General features: G+C 35.8%; 1 protein-coding gene across 3 annotated transcripts in view; it reads right to left on the bottom strand.

The window, feature by feature from the left end:
* The window catches only part of Akt3 (AKT serine/threonine kinase 3), a 263,366-nt gene that overhangs the window by 54,375 nt on the left and 187,878 nt on the right, over positions 1 to 21,113 (bottom strand). For all 3 annotated transcript variants that reach the window (XM_008849161.3, XM_017802236.2, XM_029554110.1), the window contains exon 9: positions 13,329 to 13,451. In XM_008849161.3, coding sequence (XP_008847383.1) covers positions 13,329 to 13,451 — 123 coding nt within the window. The remainder of the gene's footprint in view (positions 1 to 13,328; positions 13,452 to 21,113) is intronic.

The following is a 21,113-nucleotide window of genomic DNA, read 5'->3' as shown; positions in this document are numbered from 1 at the left end:
CAAGAAGAGATTAACAGCTTAAACAGACCCATAAGACAAAAAGAAATTGAAACAGTAATACACAACCTCCCATCTAAAAAAAGCCCAGGACCAGATGGATTTACAGCAGAATTCTATCAGACATGTAAAGAAGATCTATATCCAATAATATTTAATTTATTCAAAAAGATAGAAATGCAGGGAGAGCTTCCAAATTCCTTCTATGAAGCCACCATCACACTAATACCAAAGCCAGGTAAAGATACAACCAAAAAAGAAAACTATAGATCCATATCCTTAATGAACATAGATGTAAAAATTTGATACTTACAAACCTCATACAGACACACATCAAAAAGATCATCCACCATGATCAGGTCAGCTTTATCCCAGAGATGCAGGGATGGTTCAATATACGTAAGTCAATAAACATCATAAATCATGTAAATGGGCTCAAAGACAAGAACCACATGGTCATCTCAATAGATTCAGAGAAGGCCTTTGACAAATTCCACATGCATTTATGTTCAAAGTCCTACAGGGAACTGGACTGGAGGGAACATACCTCAACATAATTAAAGCCATATATAACAAACCCACAGCCAACATCATTCTAAATGGAGAAAAACTGGATGTATTCCCATTGAAATCAGGAACCTGACAAGGCTGTCCACTATCTCTACTTTTCTTTAACATAGTGCTTGAAACTCTTGCAAGAGCAATAAGACAAGAGCAGGAAATTAAAGGAGGAATAATTGGAAAAGGAGGGATCAAATTATCCATTTTTGCAGATGATATCATATCTAAGAGATGACAAAAATTCCACCAGAAACTCCCCAAAATTATTAACATGTTCAGTAAAGTGGCATGTTACAAAATTAACCTACAAAAGTCTGTAGCCTTTCTATATATCAATAACAAGCAATCAGAGAAAGTACACAGAAACTGTCTCTTCACAATAGCTGTAAAAAAAAATAAAATATCTCACAATAAACCTGACCAAAGACATTAAAGAGCTCTACGATGAAAATTTTAAATCTTTAAAGAAAGAGATTGAGGAAGACATCAGAAGATGGAAGGACCTCCCATGCTCATGGATTGGAAGAATTAATATTGTGAAAATGACCATCCTACCAAAAGCCATTTAGAGATTCAATGCAATGTCAATCAAAATCCCCATGACATTTTTCACAGGATTGGAAAAAACATCCTAAGATTCATATAAAAGCACAAAAGACCTTGGATAGCCAAAGCAACCCTGAGCACTAAAAGCAATGCCTAGGGGATTACGATACCAGATTGTAAGCTGTATTGCAGAGCTACAGTCATAGTAACAATTTGATATTGGCACAAAAATAGACCCATAGATCAATGGAACAAAATTGAAGACCTAAATATAAGTACATGCAATTTCAGCCACCTGATCTTTGACAAAGGGGCCAAGAACATTCATTGGAGGAAAGACAGCATGTTCAGCAAATGGTGCTAGCAAAACTGGATCTCCACTTGTAGAACAATGAAACTAAACCCCTATCTTTCACCTTGCACAAAAGTCAATTTCAAATGGATCAAAGACCTCAATGTAAAGCCTGAAACTCTGAAACTACTCTGAAACTGTTAGAAGAAAACATTGGCAATAACCTACAAGATATAGGTGTAGGAAAAGATTTTCTAAACTGGACAGGGACTGCTCAGGAAATAAGGTCAATCAACAAATGGGACCTCATTAAACTAAAAAGCTTCTGTACATCAAAGGAGGCAACCAGGGAAGTGAAGTGAAAACCCACAGAATAGGAGAAAATCTTCATCAATGACACATCAGAGATTTAACATACAGAATATATAACAAACTCAAAAAACAGAGAATCAAGACAAGAAGTAACCCAATTAAAAGCTGGGCTAAGGAGATGAACAGAGAGTTCTCAAAAGAAGAAGTAAATGTGGCTAAGAAGCATCTTAAAAGATGTTCAACATCACTAATAATTAGGGGAATGCAAATTAAAACCACTTTAAGATTTCATCTTACTTCATTTAGATTGGCTAAGATCAAGAGAACAAATGATACCAAATGTTGAAAAGCATGTGAGGAAAGGGGAACACTCATCCACTGCTGGTGGGGCTGCAAACTTGTTCAATCCTATGGAAAGCAGTGTGGAGAACTCTTAAAAAATTACAAAGGACCTATCATTTGACACAGTCATACCACTCCTTGGAAAATACCCAAAGAACTCATCCTATCGCAGACACACTTGTACATCCATGTTTGTTGCTGCTCTTTTCACAATAGCTAAGAGATGGAAGCAACCTAAGGGTCCCTCAAGCGATGAGTGGATAATGAAAATGTGGTTCATTTATACAATGGAATTTTACTCAGCAGTAAAGAAAGATTAAATCATGAAGTTTGTAGGCAAATGGATGGAACGAGAAGCTGTTACACTAAGTGAAGTAACACAGGCTCAGAAAAAAAATCGACATATATTCTCCCTCATATTTGGATCCTAGAACCAAAATTCTGATAAGTGAGTTTGTATCCAGCCCTAACTACAGGAACCAGGATAATGAAGAGGAACCAGGGAAGTAAAGGGAAAGAAAGAATATGAAGGAGAACAGTAGAAAACAGGTGTTAACAATGGAGATATGGATAATAATGGGGTTATTTTACCAGGATGGGGGAAGGAAGGTTATACAAGGAACCTAGAGGATAAAGCGTAAGAAGGTGCTCAAGAGAGGTGGGACCGTAGGAGAAGGGTATTATTACCAGAGAAATGGAAAAAATGAGGCACCTTAAATGGGGAAACCATGGTGGAAGGATTAGACAATGTGAGAGATAAACAACGCCTAGCTAGTTTTAGAAAACCAGAGGGAACCATATTAGACCAACAACCTGCTGACAAATTATGCATACAACCAGATCAAAGAATGTATTATATGCCTAGACAAAGTTTATCTGAGAGCACTGGGTCTTTGCCCAAGCTATATCTACATGGTATATGGTAATTAAAAGTACCAAACTGGTGGAATTAACCTTCTTGGATGTTTAACAGCCATACTTTGAGGCCTATACTAATTTGGTCAGTGGGACATAAAGGACAGTTTTTGCTCCTTGCCCTCCTAAGTCGGCTAAGTTCCAGTAGACTATGAGCATCTCTCAAAATGTCCTGTAACTGTGGTGACTCGCCTGTGCTCTTGAGCAAGGAGGCCATGGAGACCCCACCAGATGGACGTGAACCAGTGTCTGGTCTACAAAAAGGGTCAACACAGAGGAAACATTTCCTCTATGCTTCCAAGCAAATCCAGCCATGGTTGAGCAGGACCTTTGACTTACCTTCACACAGATGGAACTGGTAAAAGAAAGGAGCCAGCGGCTCCTCCCAAGCCCATGTTACTCCTGAGGAACAGATCCTCAAACAACCTTAAGAGTAAAAATAAATTGTTTTATCTGGGTCAACTTTAGGGTCTTAAAACACCCAAAAGGAAAGTATAACCACAAAGATTAATGGGGTCAATATAAAAGTCCATATGTTTAGCTAAATGCTACATAACAAGAAACAATGCCAGACAGGTGATACCTTCCTTTGAGTTATTGGCCAAGGTGGCACAAGAGATTCCCAGACAGTAACCCAGCATAGAACTGGGAAAATGAACAGCAGACCCCAATCTTATCTAAAGGAATATTGAGAACTGATTGCTGCTATTTGATGAAAAGCTGATCTTCCTAAAACAAGGATCTCTAGATAGGCTGACTAGATTGAGCAGACAGACAAGCACTGGAGAATGGATGGGGGTGTCAACAACCTAGAGGACAGTAACAGGGATGACTCTGTGTATGTGGGCTGCAGTATGTGGGAGGAGGGAGGCTATGGGAGGGTGCCATTAAGGAAGTAGGTATATAGATGAATAAGACTGTGTGGGATGTTCTGTATGATGTACACACAGAAAAATCAATAAATTTAAAAAGAAGACTTACATTTGAGGAGGAAGGATAAAAATTTACTTCATGTTAAATAGCAGAGGTGATAAACATTACCAGTGAAATTTATTTGATGACTTTATATCCATACTCAGGTACTAAGGATCCAAATGTAACCAATTGTGACTAGTAATCATCAGATACATCGAGATTAAAGACACATGTGCAAACATCTAAGCATTAGTAGCATTAAAAATGTAGGAAACAGCATATCTTAAAATGAAATGGAGATCTTCTTTAAAGGGTAAAAACTCATTTAATTTTTAAATTTTATATCTTATTGGGTTTATACTGAGTTCAATATTGTATAACTGTATTAATTTAACCGTGAACTAAAAATTTTATAGCCACTTTTGAAAGAGATGTATCTTTGCTCTGGAGTGTGTTACTGAATACGTTAAAGGTGTAATGAAATGCTTCTTCTAATCATGTGATTATTAAATTTTTTTAAATAAAAAAATAATTCTTCAAAGCATAAAAATTTGCTCCTTAATAATTAGTAGATGTGAAAAACATTACAATTGAAATCTACCTGATGACTTTATATCCATGCTCAGATGCCAAGGAGCTCAGAAAGTAACCAACTTGTGACTAGTAATAATCAGATATATAAGATTAGAAACACATATGCAAACACCTTAGTGTTAACTGCATTAAAAATGAAGTTTTCTGTATGAAACTGAGTATATTAATAATGAAATAGAGATCTTTTTTAAAGGTTAAAACCTCACTTAATTTTATGTCTTATAGGGTTTATACTGAGTACAATATTGTATAACTGTATTAATTCAACTGTAAACCTAAAATTTTACAGCCAATTTTGAAAGAGATGCATCTTAGCTCTGGAAATTGTTATTGAATATGTCAATGCCATCATAATGAAATGCTTCTTCTAAGTATATGGTTATTAGGTTCAACAGCGAACCTAAAAATTTTATAGCCAGTTTTGAATGAGATGTATCTTTGCTCTGGACACTGTTATTAAGTATGTTAAAGCTGTAATGAAATGCTTCTTGTAAAAAAAAAAAGTACAGTAATCCCCCCCCCAAAATTTAAACATTTAATAAACCATCATTTGTTAAAGATGGAGAATTCAATTGCTACTTTGTTCTTTCTTTTCTTTCTTTCTTCTTTCTGTCTCTCTCATTCTTTCTTTATTTTTTTAAAAAAGATAGAGTCTTGCTATGTATTCCTGATTGTCCTGGAACTCACTATGTAGATCTCAGTGGCTTCAAACTTGTGGCAATATTCCTACCTCTGTCTCCCAACTGCTAGGGTTACAGGTGGATGTTTTAAGTTATGAAAATGTCATGGATTCTCCTAATCAATACTGTTAAGGAAAGAGTAAGTTCAAGGATGAAAATCCATAAAAAAGCTCAGTGAGTTCATTAAAAATATTTTCCAATATGCAATAATTTCTTTCAAATAAAAATGTATTTCATAATTTCTAAGTTATCTATTTTACATGCTTATGTTCACTTATCAATTATTTATCTTCTCTCACCATCCTAAAATGTTATGTTCTGAATGGGACAAAAAAAACCCGAAGTATGAGCAAATAGAGATCATCAACTTAAATACACCCCCAAATTAAAAGATAACTAAATCTAATCTTGTATCAAGGTAAGTCAGGAAGTTAATTCCTGCACAATTGTGCTACAAAATAAATGTCTAACACAAGATACACTAATGTTTATGTAAGATACTTGGTCAAATTCCATTAGTGGGTTGATCCATGAGCCTGCAGCACGCTCACAACTGGCTAACTGTAGTCCAGATACAACAAAACACCTGGAAATCACTGCCTCAGAACTTTTAACACTAACAGTTTGAATTCAGTCAGATCTTTAAGACTCCTACTGTGGAAATTATGAAGAAAATATTTATAAATGATCTTTCTTTGGTTCTCTCTTCTACATCTCATGACTTTCTTCCCTTCATGAGCCATAAAAAGCACAATGTATTCTGGATATTGTTAAAGCATTCTCCATTTCTAAAATTGGAAATGCATTATTTTATCTCTACAGTAAGTTTCCAAGACTAAGGATGTGGCAGAATGCTTATGGTTAATGGATGTACCCACAGGCAAAAGCACACACAAAGTCAGTAAAAATTTATGAGAAAAAAATTAAAAACCAAAAATCTGGATAATACAGTTTGCTCCACTCTGAGGGTTATTATCTAAAAGTCTATAGTTTTAGAGCTGAAAGTATGGCTCAGTGGTAAATAACTTACCTGCCATGCATCAGGCCATGGATTTTATTTCTTTTAAAGTATTTAACATAATACCTCATAGAATTTCTATACCAACAAATGGCAACGGTTTTTGTCTAATTCAAGTGGCATGCATTATTTGACAGAGGTCTTGATTCCATGTGTATCTTAACAAGTGGTAAACTGAAATCTTTTTTTCTCACTGTGCTACGTGGATAAAAAACATTACAACTCACCAAGTTGTAGGCCTCTTTCTGTTTTTGTTGGTACCTAGAATAAAATTAAACTCTAAAAATCTTAGCTATTGTTAACAGTGCTTCCTAACCTTTTATAGCCCATAATATAGTTTAAAAGGAAAAAGGAAAATAAGAAATTTATAGCACATACCAGGATCTGTGAAAAGGCTGCCTGAAGAACAAATACATCAAATTCAAATTTGAGGCATCAAGACAACTGAGGCCCAAGAAGGTAGAAAGAAACCTCTCCTTTGCACACTGCAGATCTACGTTCATGATTATTCAAACATCAAAATGTCACAAACTAAAAAACTGAATAACCATGGACTGTGGGTATGAAATGCTGAACATACATTCAATTATCTTCTGTAGGTGCCTCTGACCACTTTGTAGGCAAAGGAAGCCATTTCTTAAACATAAATGTGACCCATTTGTAGTACACAGACTGAGAAGCTCTGTTCTTGTACAGGTCAGCCTATTTGGATGGATGGATGGACGGATGGATGGATGGATAATAGACAGTCTGACAGATAGAGCAGCAATATCAATAATTCTCATCATTCACTCTTACACCTAACTTTAGCATAGACGTACCAAATTCGGTTTTAGGGACCAAGACTGTCTTGGTCCCAGGAAGGTAGGAACATATTGCAAATCTAGGTTTATGGGCATCTACATGCCAATAATATCACAAACTGACATGTAGGAACTGAACAAAATGGAACTGAGTGAGCTGAAACTCCAAAAGGAAAATATTGTTTACACTTGATCCTCTTACACTAGAAAGGCACTTGTAATGCACAGTAGTGGAAGAAACCTATCCCAGGTTGACAGGCAATTTAAGAATGTGCTACAAATAAGGGACATTATAGCCCAAGATTTAATTTTAGAGGTGTTCTTAACAGCAACAACCTGAATTTTCTAGAAAGGGGGAAATGCAGAGTAACAGTTTGGTTGAAAATGAGAGTTGCAGGATCTATCTCCAGACTTAGCATGAAGGCAGGCATTCTTTTTGCATTAAGCATATGTGAGTATTTCAGAACACCAGAAAGCTGGTCAAGGCTAGAAGGCTGTGGTAAAAAGACAACTGGTGGGGTTTCATAGAAGTGATATAAATAGCTAAATACCCTTGATTAGGTAGAAAACAAGATTAGATATTCCAGAAATAGAATACAGTAGCAACATATATATCATTTTTTCTCCCTCAAAAACTACTGGAGAGATTGTTAATTCCTTATCATTACATACACTTTTGTCCCTCTTTGGCCTTGTCTGTACTTGGATAGCCATAATCATTATAAATAAAGATGGCATCTGCTAATTAAGGATTAGGCAGAAAAGAAACATAAAATATACATTTTGAACTACTGAAGAGTCTTGGAAGAGATGTCTTTAAATTTGTATGCTATCCTGAAACAGTATCACTTTTTATTAAGTAATCTGAAGGACTTAATTTATTATGGATCTCCTTAACAAAACAAAATTGATAACATACACTAATTTATTATATTAGTATAATTATATATTAGTATGTTAACATATAGTAATAAATCAAGCAAAGTTACTTTCTAAAGAGCAACAAAAGTTTCAGAAATTATTTGTTTCTCTGAATACAAAACAGGACCCAGTAAAACGCTGTAGTTAACATGCACATGATGTGAGGCTCCACTTCCAGTGCTGAGTGGAGCCATGGCAGGCAGGTATCACTTTGCTTAAGAAAGAAGTCCAGGGACCAGTGAGATGGCTCAAAAGGTAAAGGCGCTTGCTTGTCAAACCTGAGTTCAATCCCTGGAAGCCATAGGGTAGAAGGAGATAACCAATTTCCTCAAGTTCTTCTGACCTCCACAAGCACACTGTTGCATGTGCATATCAACACACACACACACACACACACACACACACACACACACACGTCTAAAAAATGTTAAAAGCTGGGTGTGGTGATACACGTTTTAATCCCAGCACTGGGGAGGCAGAGGCAGGCGGATCTCTGTGAGTTCAAGGCCAGCCTGGTCTATATAGTGAGTTCCAGGACAGCTGGGGCAACAGGGAGACCCTGTCTCAAAAAGACCAAAAAAAAAAAAAAAAAAAAAAAAAAAAAAAAAACAAACCAAAACAGTTAAAGACATTCAGCTATTATAGGCATCTCAACTGATTTGCATATAATTGTTTATCAACTCAAAAATACTTCAAAGCAATTACCTAAATCAGTTTTTTGTTTGTTTTTGAGACAGGGTCTTATTATACAGCTCTGGCTGCCCAGGAACTTGCTATGTAGACGCAAACTCACTGAGATCTATCTGCCTCTGCCTCTGCCTCTGCCTCCCAAGTGCTGGGATTAAAGATGTGAGCCACCATGCCTGTTCCCAACAGTTTTTGATGATGTTGTTTTCAATACATCTAGTATTTGAAACTTTCATTCAATTATCTTCAGCAGCTTTATTTGAATTTTAGCTTTATGAAAATCTAAGAGTTTTGGGCTTGGAGAGATGGCTCAGCAGTGAACAGCATTTGCTGCTTTTCCGAAGGACTAGAGCAGTTCCCAGCACCAATGCTAAGAGGGCTCACAACTAACTGCCTGTAACTCCAGCTCCAGGGGATCTAATACTCTCTTCCCTCTTCTGGTCTCTATGGGCACCTGCACACACATGTACATACATATAAATAAATAAATAAATAAATAAATAAATAAATAAATAAATAAATAAAGCATAATAAGTAAATAAATAAACTTTTAAAGAACCATTATGCACTGTAAAAGATGACTCAGCATGAAAGGGCTCGCCATGCAAGTATAAGGACCTGAGTCTGGATACCCAAAGCCATGTAAAGTCTAATGTAGTAGTGTACATCTGGAATCTTGGTGCTCCTGCGGTGAGTGCTGAAATGTACACAGGAGAATTCCTGGAAGCCTGGCAGGGGTAGTGATGAACAAGAGACCCTGTCTCAAACAAAATGGAAGGAAAATACTGACACTCATGGTTGTCCTCTGCTCCACATGTACATTGTGGCACATGTGTGTCCACATGAATGAACATACACATACCCCAAAGATTATTTTTAAAATACCCAGACTTAATTAGTGCATTTGCATTCTCTTATCTAAATTTCATTTCAACTCTACAAACAATGTTGTAGCCAGATGCACATTAGACTAAGAACTAAGATTCATGACCCTATACTTTGGAACCTGGATGCCCTTTCAAACCTTGGTCCCCAAGCAGATGCTGTTAGGAGGAGGTGAAACTTTTAGTAAGCAGGGTCAAGTGAGTGGCCCCAGGGTTCCTGGGTCCACATTCTTGAGGGGGACAGTAGGAGTAGCCTCTTTCTCCTCCCTTATCTTCCTCATTGTTGAGTTAAACAGTTTGTTCTACCACATGCATCCTGCATTGCTATCTGGCATCCTCACATCAGAGGTCCAAAAGCAAAGGGTCCATTTGCTCTTGGAATGGAATCAACAAAACTATGACCTGGGATAAATCCCTTTTCTTTTAAAGTTAGATACAACACTATCATAACAGAAAGCTGCCTAACACACGTGGGTTCTGGTAGCCTGCTGCTTTCACTAACTCATTTCTAGGCTTGCAGAACATAAACTTGAAACTAGAGATCAACTTTGATTTTCTGTGATCGTACCTAAATGATCCCTTTCGGCATGCATAATTTTATGTACTGTGGATGAGAATAACTTTATTAATTTTGAATTATTTCATAATTATATGTTTCTTTGAGATATATATTTATATACTTTCTATACTATTCATTTTGAAGTTTAAATTAAAAAGACATTAAAAAACTAGAGAATAGAGGCCACTTATGAGTCTGGTAAAGTTAGTGTCCTTTGTGTACAGTAACTACATGATGGACATTCACATATAATACACACACTTTACATGAGAGTTTAATAAAATCGACCTAATTTTATCATCAATGATGTTGCAACAAAATGCATATTTAATAAACTTTATATATTAAAATATTAATTCTTGACTAGAGATGATTAATGGACAGTGTTGATCAAGACCTTCCTGGATTACAGCATTCCATAACAAAGCTAACATTCAAATGAATATTCTTCTTTAGGTTTTGTTAAACTAATAAGTCTATCTAATACCTCTAATTATTTTGGCTATTACTCATACCTCAAAACTTATCCCATTTCCTTAATTCCAAGCCTCCTGCCTTCTTGTTCCCTATAGGTAAGACTCATAAAACATGAAATCGGAATGGGAAAAGTGATTTCATGAAGAGAAGACAACTATTTCTAAATATAATTGGAAAATTAACATAAATGTTGCCATGTCATGTAACTAATACTCAAGACAGAATTTTGTGACAGCTACCAGATGCAAGGGGTGCTGAATTCTGCCATAATTCTAGTTCTAAAAGAAATAAAACCAAATACAATCATTTGGTTGACTTGTATTTATCTCTAGAAAATTTTGGCACTTAGCGATTAAATTGTCCCTGAACTATAGCTCATATTTTCCTAAGTATAATATTCTAATCCCTTTAAAATTTTAATAAATAATACACTATACAACAATGTATACTATGTTTTACTATTACTGTATGGCAATAATATTTTAGAAGATGGTTGTTCTTTAAGGCATCTCATAGAGTGATAAGAACTTCTTTAAAGAAACTAGGTAGCTGCTTAAATAATTAGATGAAAATTAACAATCACAGTGATTTTATTTTTAGCTTTATGTATTAATTTTTTTATGTGTATGAGTGTATTGCCTGCATGTATGTAAGTGCACCCATGTTCTGCAATGTCCATGGAGGTCAAAAGAGGGCATCATCGGATTCCCTGGAATTGGAGTTACAGGTAGTTGTTAGCTGCCATGTGGGTGCTGAGAACTAAATCCAGGTCCTCTGCAAGAGCAACCAGTGCTCTTAACCACTGAGCCATCGCTCCAGTCCCATCACAAGCTGTTTTATGTGAGATATAAGTAAGGGAATAACTGTGATTTCTTTGCTTAGATACATACCCCATTTCATACAAAATGGCAATTCTATAAAAGTTTTACATAACTATTATTTCTACAAATTGAACCATATCATAAATACACTAGTACATGACCAACAAAGCAACTATGCAGCAATTATTTATTTTTATTTTACGTCTATGAGTGTTTTGCCTGAATGCAAGTAAGGACACCACATGAAAAAATGCCCACAGAGGCCAGAAGAAGGTGTCAGACACTGTGGAACTGAAGTTATGGATGGTTGTTAGCCACCATATAGGTGCTGCGAACAGAACCTGGGTCCTCTGAAAGAGAGCTGCAAGTGCTCTTAACCACTGAATCATCAACTTCAGCTCCCTGTGCAGCAAATTGTAATAGGTAAAAATTATGACATGGTTTCCATTTCTTCTCTACATACTTGGGACTAAACCCATGCTATGCAAGCACTTGACCACTGAGCTACATCCAAAGTTCCCCCCGCCACCCCGCTCTGAGTGTGTACCTGTAAGGGTGCTGAATTCTGCCACCTTTCTAGTTCTTAAAAAAAAAAAATCAAGCAATCACTTGGCTGATCTGTATTTAGTGTGCTTGTGGGAAAAGATTTATTCTTCAATGGTTTCTTTATTTCATTTTTGAGACAGAACTCTCACTGACCCTAAAGCTTTCCATTCAGGCTAGACTGACTGGCCAGAAATCCTCTACCTTTCCAGTGATAGAGTTCCAGAGGCATGCCTCCATGGCCAGCTTTTTGTGGGTGCTGGATATCTGAACTCAGGTCACCATGCTTGAACAGCAAGCACTATACCCACTGAGTCATCTCCCCAGTCTTGCATTTTTATTTTGAAACAGAGTCTCACTAAATTGTCAAGGGTAGTCTCACACTTGTGACCTTCTTGCTTCAGTGTTCCAAGTAGTGGATATTACAAGTATGTACCACCACTTCCAGTTTCCCCATCCTCATCCCAACACTGGGTGCCTAGGTGCTGGAACGGAACCCAGTGCCATACATATGTGAGGGAAGTGTTCTACCAGTGAGCTGTACCCCCACAGCCCCATGTGTACATTTTATGCAAGATTTTAAAATTAAAGAATTTGTTCAAAATATGCCCAGAGTCTGATTTCCTCAATATAACCAACTTTATTCATGACAGTGTCATGAAAATTATTATTTGCTTACATGACTTACTCTGGGGAGAAGTAAACTACAGAATGTGGACAAAATGTAAACTACTGCCTGCTTTCTTACATAAATGAAGATTTGCTGGAACACAGCCAAATGTATTGATTTACATAATGTTTAAGGGTGATTTTACTCTTCCATGGCAGAGCTAAATAATTCCAATAGAGATCTATAGGCAGAAAAGGCTACAATGTTTTCTACCTGGATTTACAGAGTATGCGCATCCACTCTGAGCTACTCTAAGGGCCTTATCATGAAAGAACTTAAGGCTAGGTTCTTATTACCAATAAAACAAATACTGGGTTTTAACAAATGGAAAACAAGAAAATTACAAAGACTATAGGAAAAATGATTTAATCCTACCAAAATGTTAAGACTACAATGAAAATGAATGTTTTCCTTTTAATAATCTTATTTGTTATGGAAGTTTCTTCATAAACATCATATGATGTTTGAATATAATAATGAACTATTTTAAAATATCACTTGCAAAGTGTTTGACTTTGACTCAGTTTTAAAAGCATTTCTATAATTATACCTTTTATAGGAAAATGAAATTAGTCCTGGTAAATCAAGAGTTGGTTATAGTCAAAAGAAGCTTTTACACACCAAAAACTCAAACATAAAGGAACCACATATACATTAGGGAATGAAATTTCTGATCAACTACTGCAAACAACACTCCTAAGAATGTTGTTTCTCAAAACTGTGTAACTTTGTAATTACTTTCTTTGTCCCTACAGTCCCTGCAAAACAAATTTTGATTACTTTTTTTTTACCTTGAGATCACGGTACACAATCTTTCCAGAATGTAGATAGTCCAAGGCAGAGACAATTTCTGCGCCATAGAAACGTGTGCGGTCCTCAGAGAACACCCGCTCTCTCGACAAATGGAAAAACAGCTGCAGGGTAAACAGCAGGGACAGGATTGTAATAATTACTGATTTAGTGGGGGAAATTAACACAAACATAAAACACCTCTCACCACCATATTGTGATGATAGATAGTGTACTCTCAGTGGACACCGAGCACTCTAAGACAGCAGCTGGCTTATCTCTTCCAGGTTTCCAAGGGGAAACTGCGAGCTGTTAAATCAGCGTTTTAATCAATATACCAATCTTGTTTAAGGCATTCTGTTTGCTACCCATTTAACCTTCAGTTACCAGAGGAAAAAAGTAGGCATCATCAGATTGCATTTCCTTCCTACTATACTGCTCTTTTACTCTTATGAGAACTAAATACTGACATCATTAAAATAACACAAGCAGTGATAGAACATTTTTATTTCATGATTTAAGCTATATTTGATTTCAAAGAGAAAAATACAGATTTACTCAAACTGATTTATGTGAACTGGTTATGGTCTATAATTGTTGATTTATCATATCTCTAGAAATATTTTCAAAGTCTGAATTAACATTTTTTTTAGGGCAAGAAGATTCAAGGCTCTAAAATTTTAAATTGATTTTAACAATGCTCAAAATGGACTAAGAAGTTTTCATCACTCTGGACCTGGTTTGGAGTATATGGTCCTTTTACTCTCATTATAACTGAGATGCCAACCTTTTCTCACATGATCACTTAAAACCATAAGCCCATTCATTCCTGGTTAACAAAAGACAAGCCAAGAGTCAACAAATATTTACTGGGCACTTCCTGCGACAAGCCACTCAGCTGTACCTTTATGAAAAAGGAAAAAAAAGTAAATCTCATCTCTCAGTTGCTAACACCCACCACAGCTCAGTGGTAGAGTACTTGCCTAACACCTGCAAGATTCTGGGTTCCATTCCCAGTACCACAAAAAGCTAAAGAAACAAAACTAAAAATAACAACAACAAAAACGTCATCTCTTAGAACATACATCAAGAATAAGCTTCAGAAACCATGAATTGACTATTAACCTTTGTTGTGCTATTATATTAAGAAATTTGCCAAGGGGATGGAAAGATGGCTTAATGGTTAAGAGTACAGGATGTTCTTCCAGAGGTTCAGGTTCAGTTCCCAGCATCCACACAGTGGCTAACAAGATCTATAATTCCACTACCTGGGAATCAGATGCCTTTCTGGTTGCTGTGGACATTGCATGAACAGGTGCACTTACATGCAGGCCCAACACTAATACACATAAAATAAAAATAAATTAAAAAAATATTTTAAAGAAATATGTCAAGATTTTTAATCTAAAATAACTCTGCTTTATATGGACATAGGTATTCAAGACTTGATTTTAATGCTTGTATAATATATATTTTAATACAAACATAAAATTAAAATATGGATTATAAGAAAATTTGCATACTCATAAATGATAAACTTATGAATATCTGCTTTACATAATTCAAAGAAGAATTTGTTGAAAAATGTACACAGTAAATTTTCTTAAGGTTTTTGTTTACTTTTGTTTTTTTGAGACAGGGTCTCCCTATAGCCCCAGCTAGTCTGGAACTCACTATGTAGACCAGGCTAACCTTGATCTCACAGAGATCAGTCTACATCTGCCTCACAAGTGTTGGGATTAAAGGTATGTACGACTATAACTGGCCTTTGTGTGTGTGTGTGTGTGTGTGTGTGTGTGTGTGTGTGTGTAGTGCATGTAAAAGGGTAATGGGTACCTTGGATATGGAATTACAGGTGGTTGTGAACTGCCTGATGTGTGGGCTAGGAACCACACTTGGGTCCCCTACAAGAGCAGGAAGTGTTTTTAACTGCTAAGCCATCTCTCCAGTCCCCACGTAATTAAAAAAAAAATCTGCCAAGAATGATAGATTATTTAAAGTGCTGAATACCCTACGAAGTGTTATGGTGTGTACTCAATACATGGCTGTGATTTTAAAGAGATTAATGAACAGAAATAGCCTACAATGCAAGCTTAGAAATAAAAAGCTATGCTGCCATACTGAGCACAAAATACAAAATTGGTAAGAATTATAATTCAGCAAGATTTGTTCCAAACATAATCGATAGCAATTTTAAGTAATACAGAACAGGTTTCCTATAGATTCTTTCTTCCTTTATTGCACCCCTACCTCCATTTAAAGTATTATTTTAAGATAAACTTTATGTATTAACTCAATGACCCAGTAAAGAGTATTCATATTGTAAAAAGGACTCAAATAACAATATTTACAATAATATTCAACAATTTGACATTCTCTAAACTGCAATATTCTCTACATCATTGTCATGTTTTCTCAAACTTGAGACACCACTGATTGAGACTGTATTGATTTAGTTTAATGCCAGGAAAGAAATGAGGAAGAATGCATCATCAATAAAGCCATTATGAAAACCTTCCAAGATTAAATAATATGTGCATGCTTTAAATAAAGTACCAGTAATGTTGATGAATGCCCTATGATTGTGATGGTGTTGCAGTAGGCTTCTAATGGAATGAGACAGTGATTATATTTCTAAATTTATATTTTTAAAAAAACATCAGTTCTATCAGTCTACTTGAGAAAAGAGATACAGATCCTCTCTAAATTAATATAATATATTCAGGATTCTAGGTCTTTATTTGGATGATATAGCTTCAATTTGTCTGCCAGCCAATTTCTATAAAAACATCAGCTAAGTTTTTATAATTATGAGGAAGAATTCTATGTATTTCAAAAGCCCCTGCCATCTGATGTCTACTTTTGCTACTTTATGGAATTTATTCTTATAAAAAATAACTAAGTTGCTAATTGCCAAATTCAGTGACCAATCTACAGTTTGCACCACTTCTTGATGCTCTAGGGCTTAGGACATGGACTGTCTTCCCTTCCCTAAACCATGTTTCTTGGCATTGGTTAACACGACTCTCCTGATTTATCTCCGAACTCTCTTAATCATCATTCCTAGTGCCCACTTTGGAGACAGAGTGACTAATTTATACTGGAAAAATCTAGGGAGATGTTACATACAAAGTAATAGTACATTTTAAGTTTTGAAGGATGGAATTTTTCATCAAAGGAAATATAAGGGACTAGTATAAAGGATTACTATGTACAGTGTACTCATCTTTGTATTTCTACATAAGCTAAAATAGTATCTACACATAAAGGGCATGAACAATCATTTGTAGAAAGCATTTATTATTTTTTAGTGTATACTAACTATACAGAAAAATGGGTTTGTGGTATTTTCATATTTACATATATTTTGATAATTTCCATTCCCTATTGTTCTCCCCCTTTATCCTATTCCTAAAGTGCCTTCATTTCTAATCCACTTTTTATTCTACAGAAAACACAAGTTCTAAATAAAAATACTAGCAAAGAACATATGTACCAAAAGAATAATACACATTTATGATGACAGAATTTAAGAAAAAAATATAAAGCTTGCTTATTTTAGACTCTGTCTTCCATGGTATAAGCTTGAATTCTATTATATAGATAAATGTCAAAAAAAGAGAGTAATTTTTAAAAGATAGTACCTCTAACACGTAGCAAATAGAAGAATCTGAGACTGGACATAGATAATAATTCCCAAAGAATAACAAAAAAGTACTGATCACCAACATAATACTAGCTGTTGTAGAAACTGGAAGACATTAAATAAAATAGTACTAGCCCACGAAGTATGACAATGTGCTACAATATGGAAAATATTATAAAAGGCTTTTAAAAATGTGTTTAGAAACCTCAGAAGTTATGTCTGAGCTAGACAAGTGCTTGAGGGCCAGCAGCTAAGGAAGCCATAAATACCCTTCAGGAGAATCAATACTCAGAGAAATACTAGTGCCATTTGGACAAGGGCGAGATCAACCATGGTGATGTTTTCCTGTGGCTAGCTGAATAGGTGTTACTGCCAAGAGTGCAGAGAAGAAAACTGTGATGGGGACACAGGAGCAATGGGCTTTATTTTGACCTGTTGAATTTTAAATATGCATCTCATGCCACAGATTTTACAATTATGGATTCTAAATTTTTAATGTAGTTTGAGATTCATTTATAGAAGAAAATGTTAAAACCAAAGAATCAAAGTATACTCTAGAAATTCAGTAAAAACCTTCAAAGCAATGTAGAAGCAGAATCTCAGAGTGCTACGGTACATGAGGACAAGCTACAGCTGTCTGCTGACAGACTACTAAAGGAAGCACAAAACCAAGAATCTGAAGAAGGAAAAGAAAAAGCTCAGGGAGGCTTTGGGAAGACAGTTCAGTCCACAAAGTATTTAAGGTGCAAACATAAAAACCCAAGGTCAAGCCAGGTATGGTGCCTGGGCTTGGAATCCCAGCATGGGGGCAAGCAAAAACAGAAGGATCCCTGCAGACTGCAGACAGCCTTGCCTAACTGGGAGGCCCAGGTACAGTGAGAGGTACTGTCTCAAAAGGTAAATGGCTCCTGAGGAACAACACCTGAGCTTGACCCTGACTTCCACATGCACCAAAACATATGTGTGTGTATACACACACACACACACACACACACACACACACACCCCATGCACATTTCAGGAAGAAAGGAACATTTACTGGATTAAAGAATTATGCCAGAGAATGTGAGTTTTGCTGAGCTAAGAAGACAGTGTGAAGCAAAGGTAGACATGGTGCATGATGCCAGTATAACTTCATGGTGTTCGAATTATGATAGCTACTTGTGTTTTCTAAAAAATGAATGAGATGGGCTAAAATATTATTGAGAGAAAACTTACAGTGCAATATATCAAATAATGATTTCAGGAAAACTCTTGGAGAAACTCATAAGAGGAACCTTATGATTATCTTCTGTTTGGGGGTGCTTTCTGCAACACTATTCAAGAAAGCCTAAAGGGTAAGTCAGAGGTCTCACTGTTGAAAAGTACTGAGTCTAGGAGAGGATGATGTGATACAATCACTAGAATCTCACATAGGCAAAGAAACTCCTTATCCTTACCATGAAAAGGTAAAGAAAAATCAATCATGACTACAGCTTTTGAGAGTTCTGGGACACAATCAAGAGACTAAATCTAAGAATCAACGGGGTGGGAGGAGCCAAGATACAAAATCTATTCGATGAGCTTATAACAGACGGTTTCCCAAATCAGGGGAAGACATGGGCATCTAAGTATAGGAGGCATTCAGAACTTCAAATAGCTAAAAGAACTTCTCTATGTCACTTGTAGTCATGCTCCAACAGCAAAAGTCCAAATTACCTACAAAGGCAAACTAGTCAGAATAACACCTCAGGAGAAATGCTAACTACCAAGAAACTGTGAAAACAATAAACAACTACCAATGAAGATGAATACATTAATGCCTTTTTTGGGGGGGTCTTTTTGAGACAGGGTCTCCCTGTAACCCCAGTTGTACTGGAACTCACAGAGATCCGCCTGCCTCTGCTTCCTGAGTGCTGGGATTAAAGGCATGCACCACCATGCCCGGCCATTAATGCCTTTTTTAAAAATGTTTATTATTTATTTTAGGTGTTCATACCTAAAGTGCTTTGCATGCTTTTCTGTAGGGGCACCATGTACGTGCCTAGGCCTGTGAAAGTCAGAAAAGGCAACAGATTCCCTGGAACTGGAGTTAGAGATGGTTGTGAGCCACCAGAAGTGCTGGGAAATGAATCTGAGTCTTGTGAAGAGCAACAAATGCTCTAACCCTGAACCATCATCTCAGCCCCTGATGAGAAATAAAGACCTTCTAAGAAAAGTTGAAACAAAAAGTGATTAACAACTGGTAAGCCAGCTTTTGAAAAGATACTTAAAAAGAACCCTACATACAGAGGCGGAAGTCACAAACACAAGACCTCAAGAAAGAATGAATTTCACAAGAGAAATAAGTGAACAAATGAGATCTAGAAAATAATAAAAAATGATCCACTCACTACATCAGTAAACTCCTAAAATGGACAAGAGAGACAGAAAAGAAACAGAATTCTACCCAATCAGTAAAAAAAAAAATATAGCAAATATTTCTCAAAAAATTATGCTAAATATTAATGGTCTAAAATGTCCAGTTAAAGTAGGCAGACCAGGCTGGGTTAAAACACAACATCCAGCTGTTGGGTGTCTGCAAAAAACATCTATCACTGGAAAGACAGACTAAAAGTGAAAAAAATGGAAAAAAAACCAATACCAAATAAGTTGAAAATGGAAGTAAGCATTAGTACCTATACTTACGAAATTCTTAAAATCAAATGAAAAGTGAAACATAACATACCACTAACTTTCAAACGCAAAGAACCCATAAAAATGATAATATCTCCAGCTCTTGAGAAAACAAGAACAAGCTTAACCCAAACTTATTAAATGAAAAGAAATAATAGAAATCAGGCTAAAAATTAATGAAATGGAGATCAAAAGAAAACCATCAATGAAACAAAGACAGAAGTCTGGAACCCCTTAGACAAACTAAGCAAGAAATAAGAGTAGCAATAATGAAATTAGACTTGAGAGTGGGGACATTACAACACCTAGCAATGAAACTCAGGACTGAAAACGTATCTTCCAACAAAATAAAGAATCTAGAAGAAACAGGTAAATTAAAAGCTGCTGGGCACGGTGGTGGATGCCTTTAATCCCAGCACTCAGGAGGCAGAAGCAGGCAGATCTCTGTGAGTTCAAAGCCAGCCTGGCCTACATAGTGAGTTCCAGGACAGCTGGGTCTACAGGGAGACCCTGTCTCAAAAAAGACCAAAAAAAAAAGTAAATGAGGATATGAACAACTTAAACAGATCTATCATGAACTATACAATTGAAATACTAATAGTTTACTAATGAAGAAAAGTCCAAGTTCAGAAACAGTCACCCCTGAATTCTATATTTTTCAAAAAGAACTAATAGTACTATTCCTCAAATGGGTCTATAAAACAGAAAAGAATGCTATCAAACTCATATTACTAAGCCAGTATTACCTTCAGACAAAATTCCAAAGAAGGAAATTGCAAAAAAAGGAAAAAGAGGTCAATTTTCCAATGGATATAGATGTAGAGCTACTCAATAAAATACCTGCAAACTGAACTCAACACATTGCAAAGCTTCTACACTATGATCAAGCAGGTTTCATTCCAGGAATGTAAAAATGGCAACATATGCAAATCAATAAATGTAATAAAACACATCAACATCCCTTTATGATAAGACCTCTGAAGAAACAAGAATATAGGTACCATACCTCCACATAATAAAGGCTACATATGACAAACTTATTTCCAACATTATACTAAATGAGGAAGAACTGAAAAACATTTCACTTAAAATCAGCAACAAGGGTGTCTACTCTTTCTGCTCATATTTACTATAGTGTTTAAATTCTTTTTTAATTATTTATTTAATAACCACATACTTAGAAGAAGCATTTTATTACAACACCACTGACATATTCAATAACAATTTCCAGAGCTAAGATGCATCTCTTTCAAAATTGGCTGTAAATGTCTAGGTTTACAGTTGAATTACTACAGCTATACAACACTGTACTCAGTATAAACCCTATAAGACATAAAATTAAGAGGTTTTAACCTTTAAAAAAGACCTCCATTTCATTATCAAAACACACAGTTTCATACAGAAAAATTCATTTTCAATGCAATTGACATTAAGATGTTTGCACATGCGTTTCTAATCTCTATATACCTGATTATTGTTAGTGACA

Source organism: Nannospalax galili, unplaced genomic scaffold (assembly GCF_000622305.1).
Source record: "Nannospalax galili isolate Female #2095 unplaced genomic scaffold, S.galili_v1.0 scaffold543, whole genome shotgun sequence".
Lineage (NCBI taxonomy): Eukaryota > Metazoa > Chordata > Mammalia > Rodentia > Spalacidae > Nannospalax > Nannospalax galili.
The sequence above is the reverse complement of the archived record's forward strand: the minus strand, read 5'-3'. Positions and strand labels throughout refer to the sequence as shown.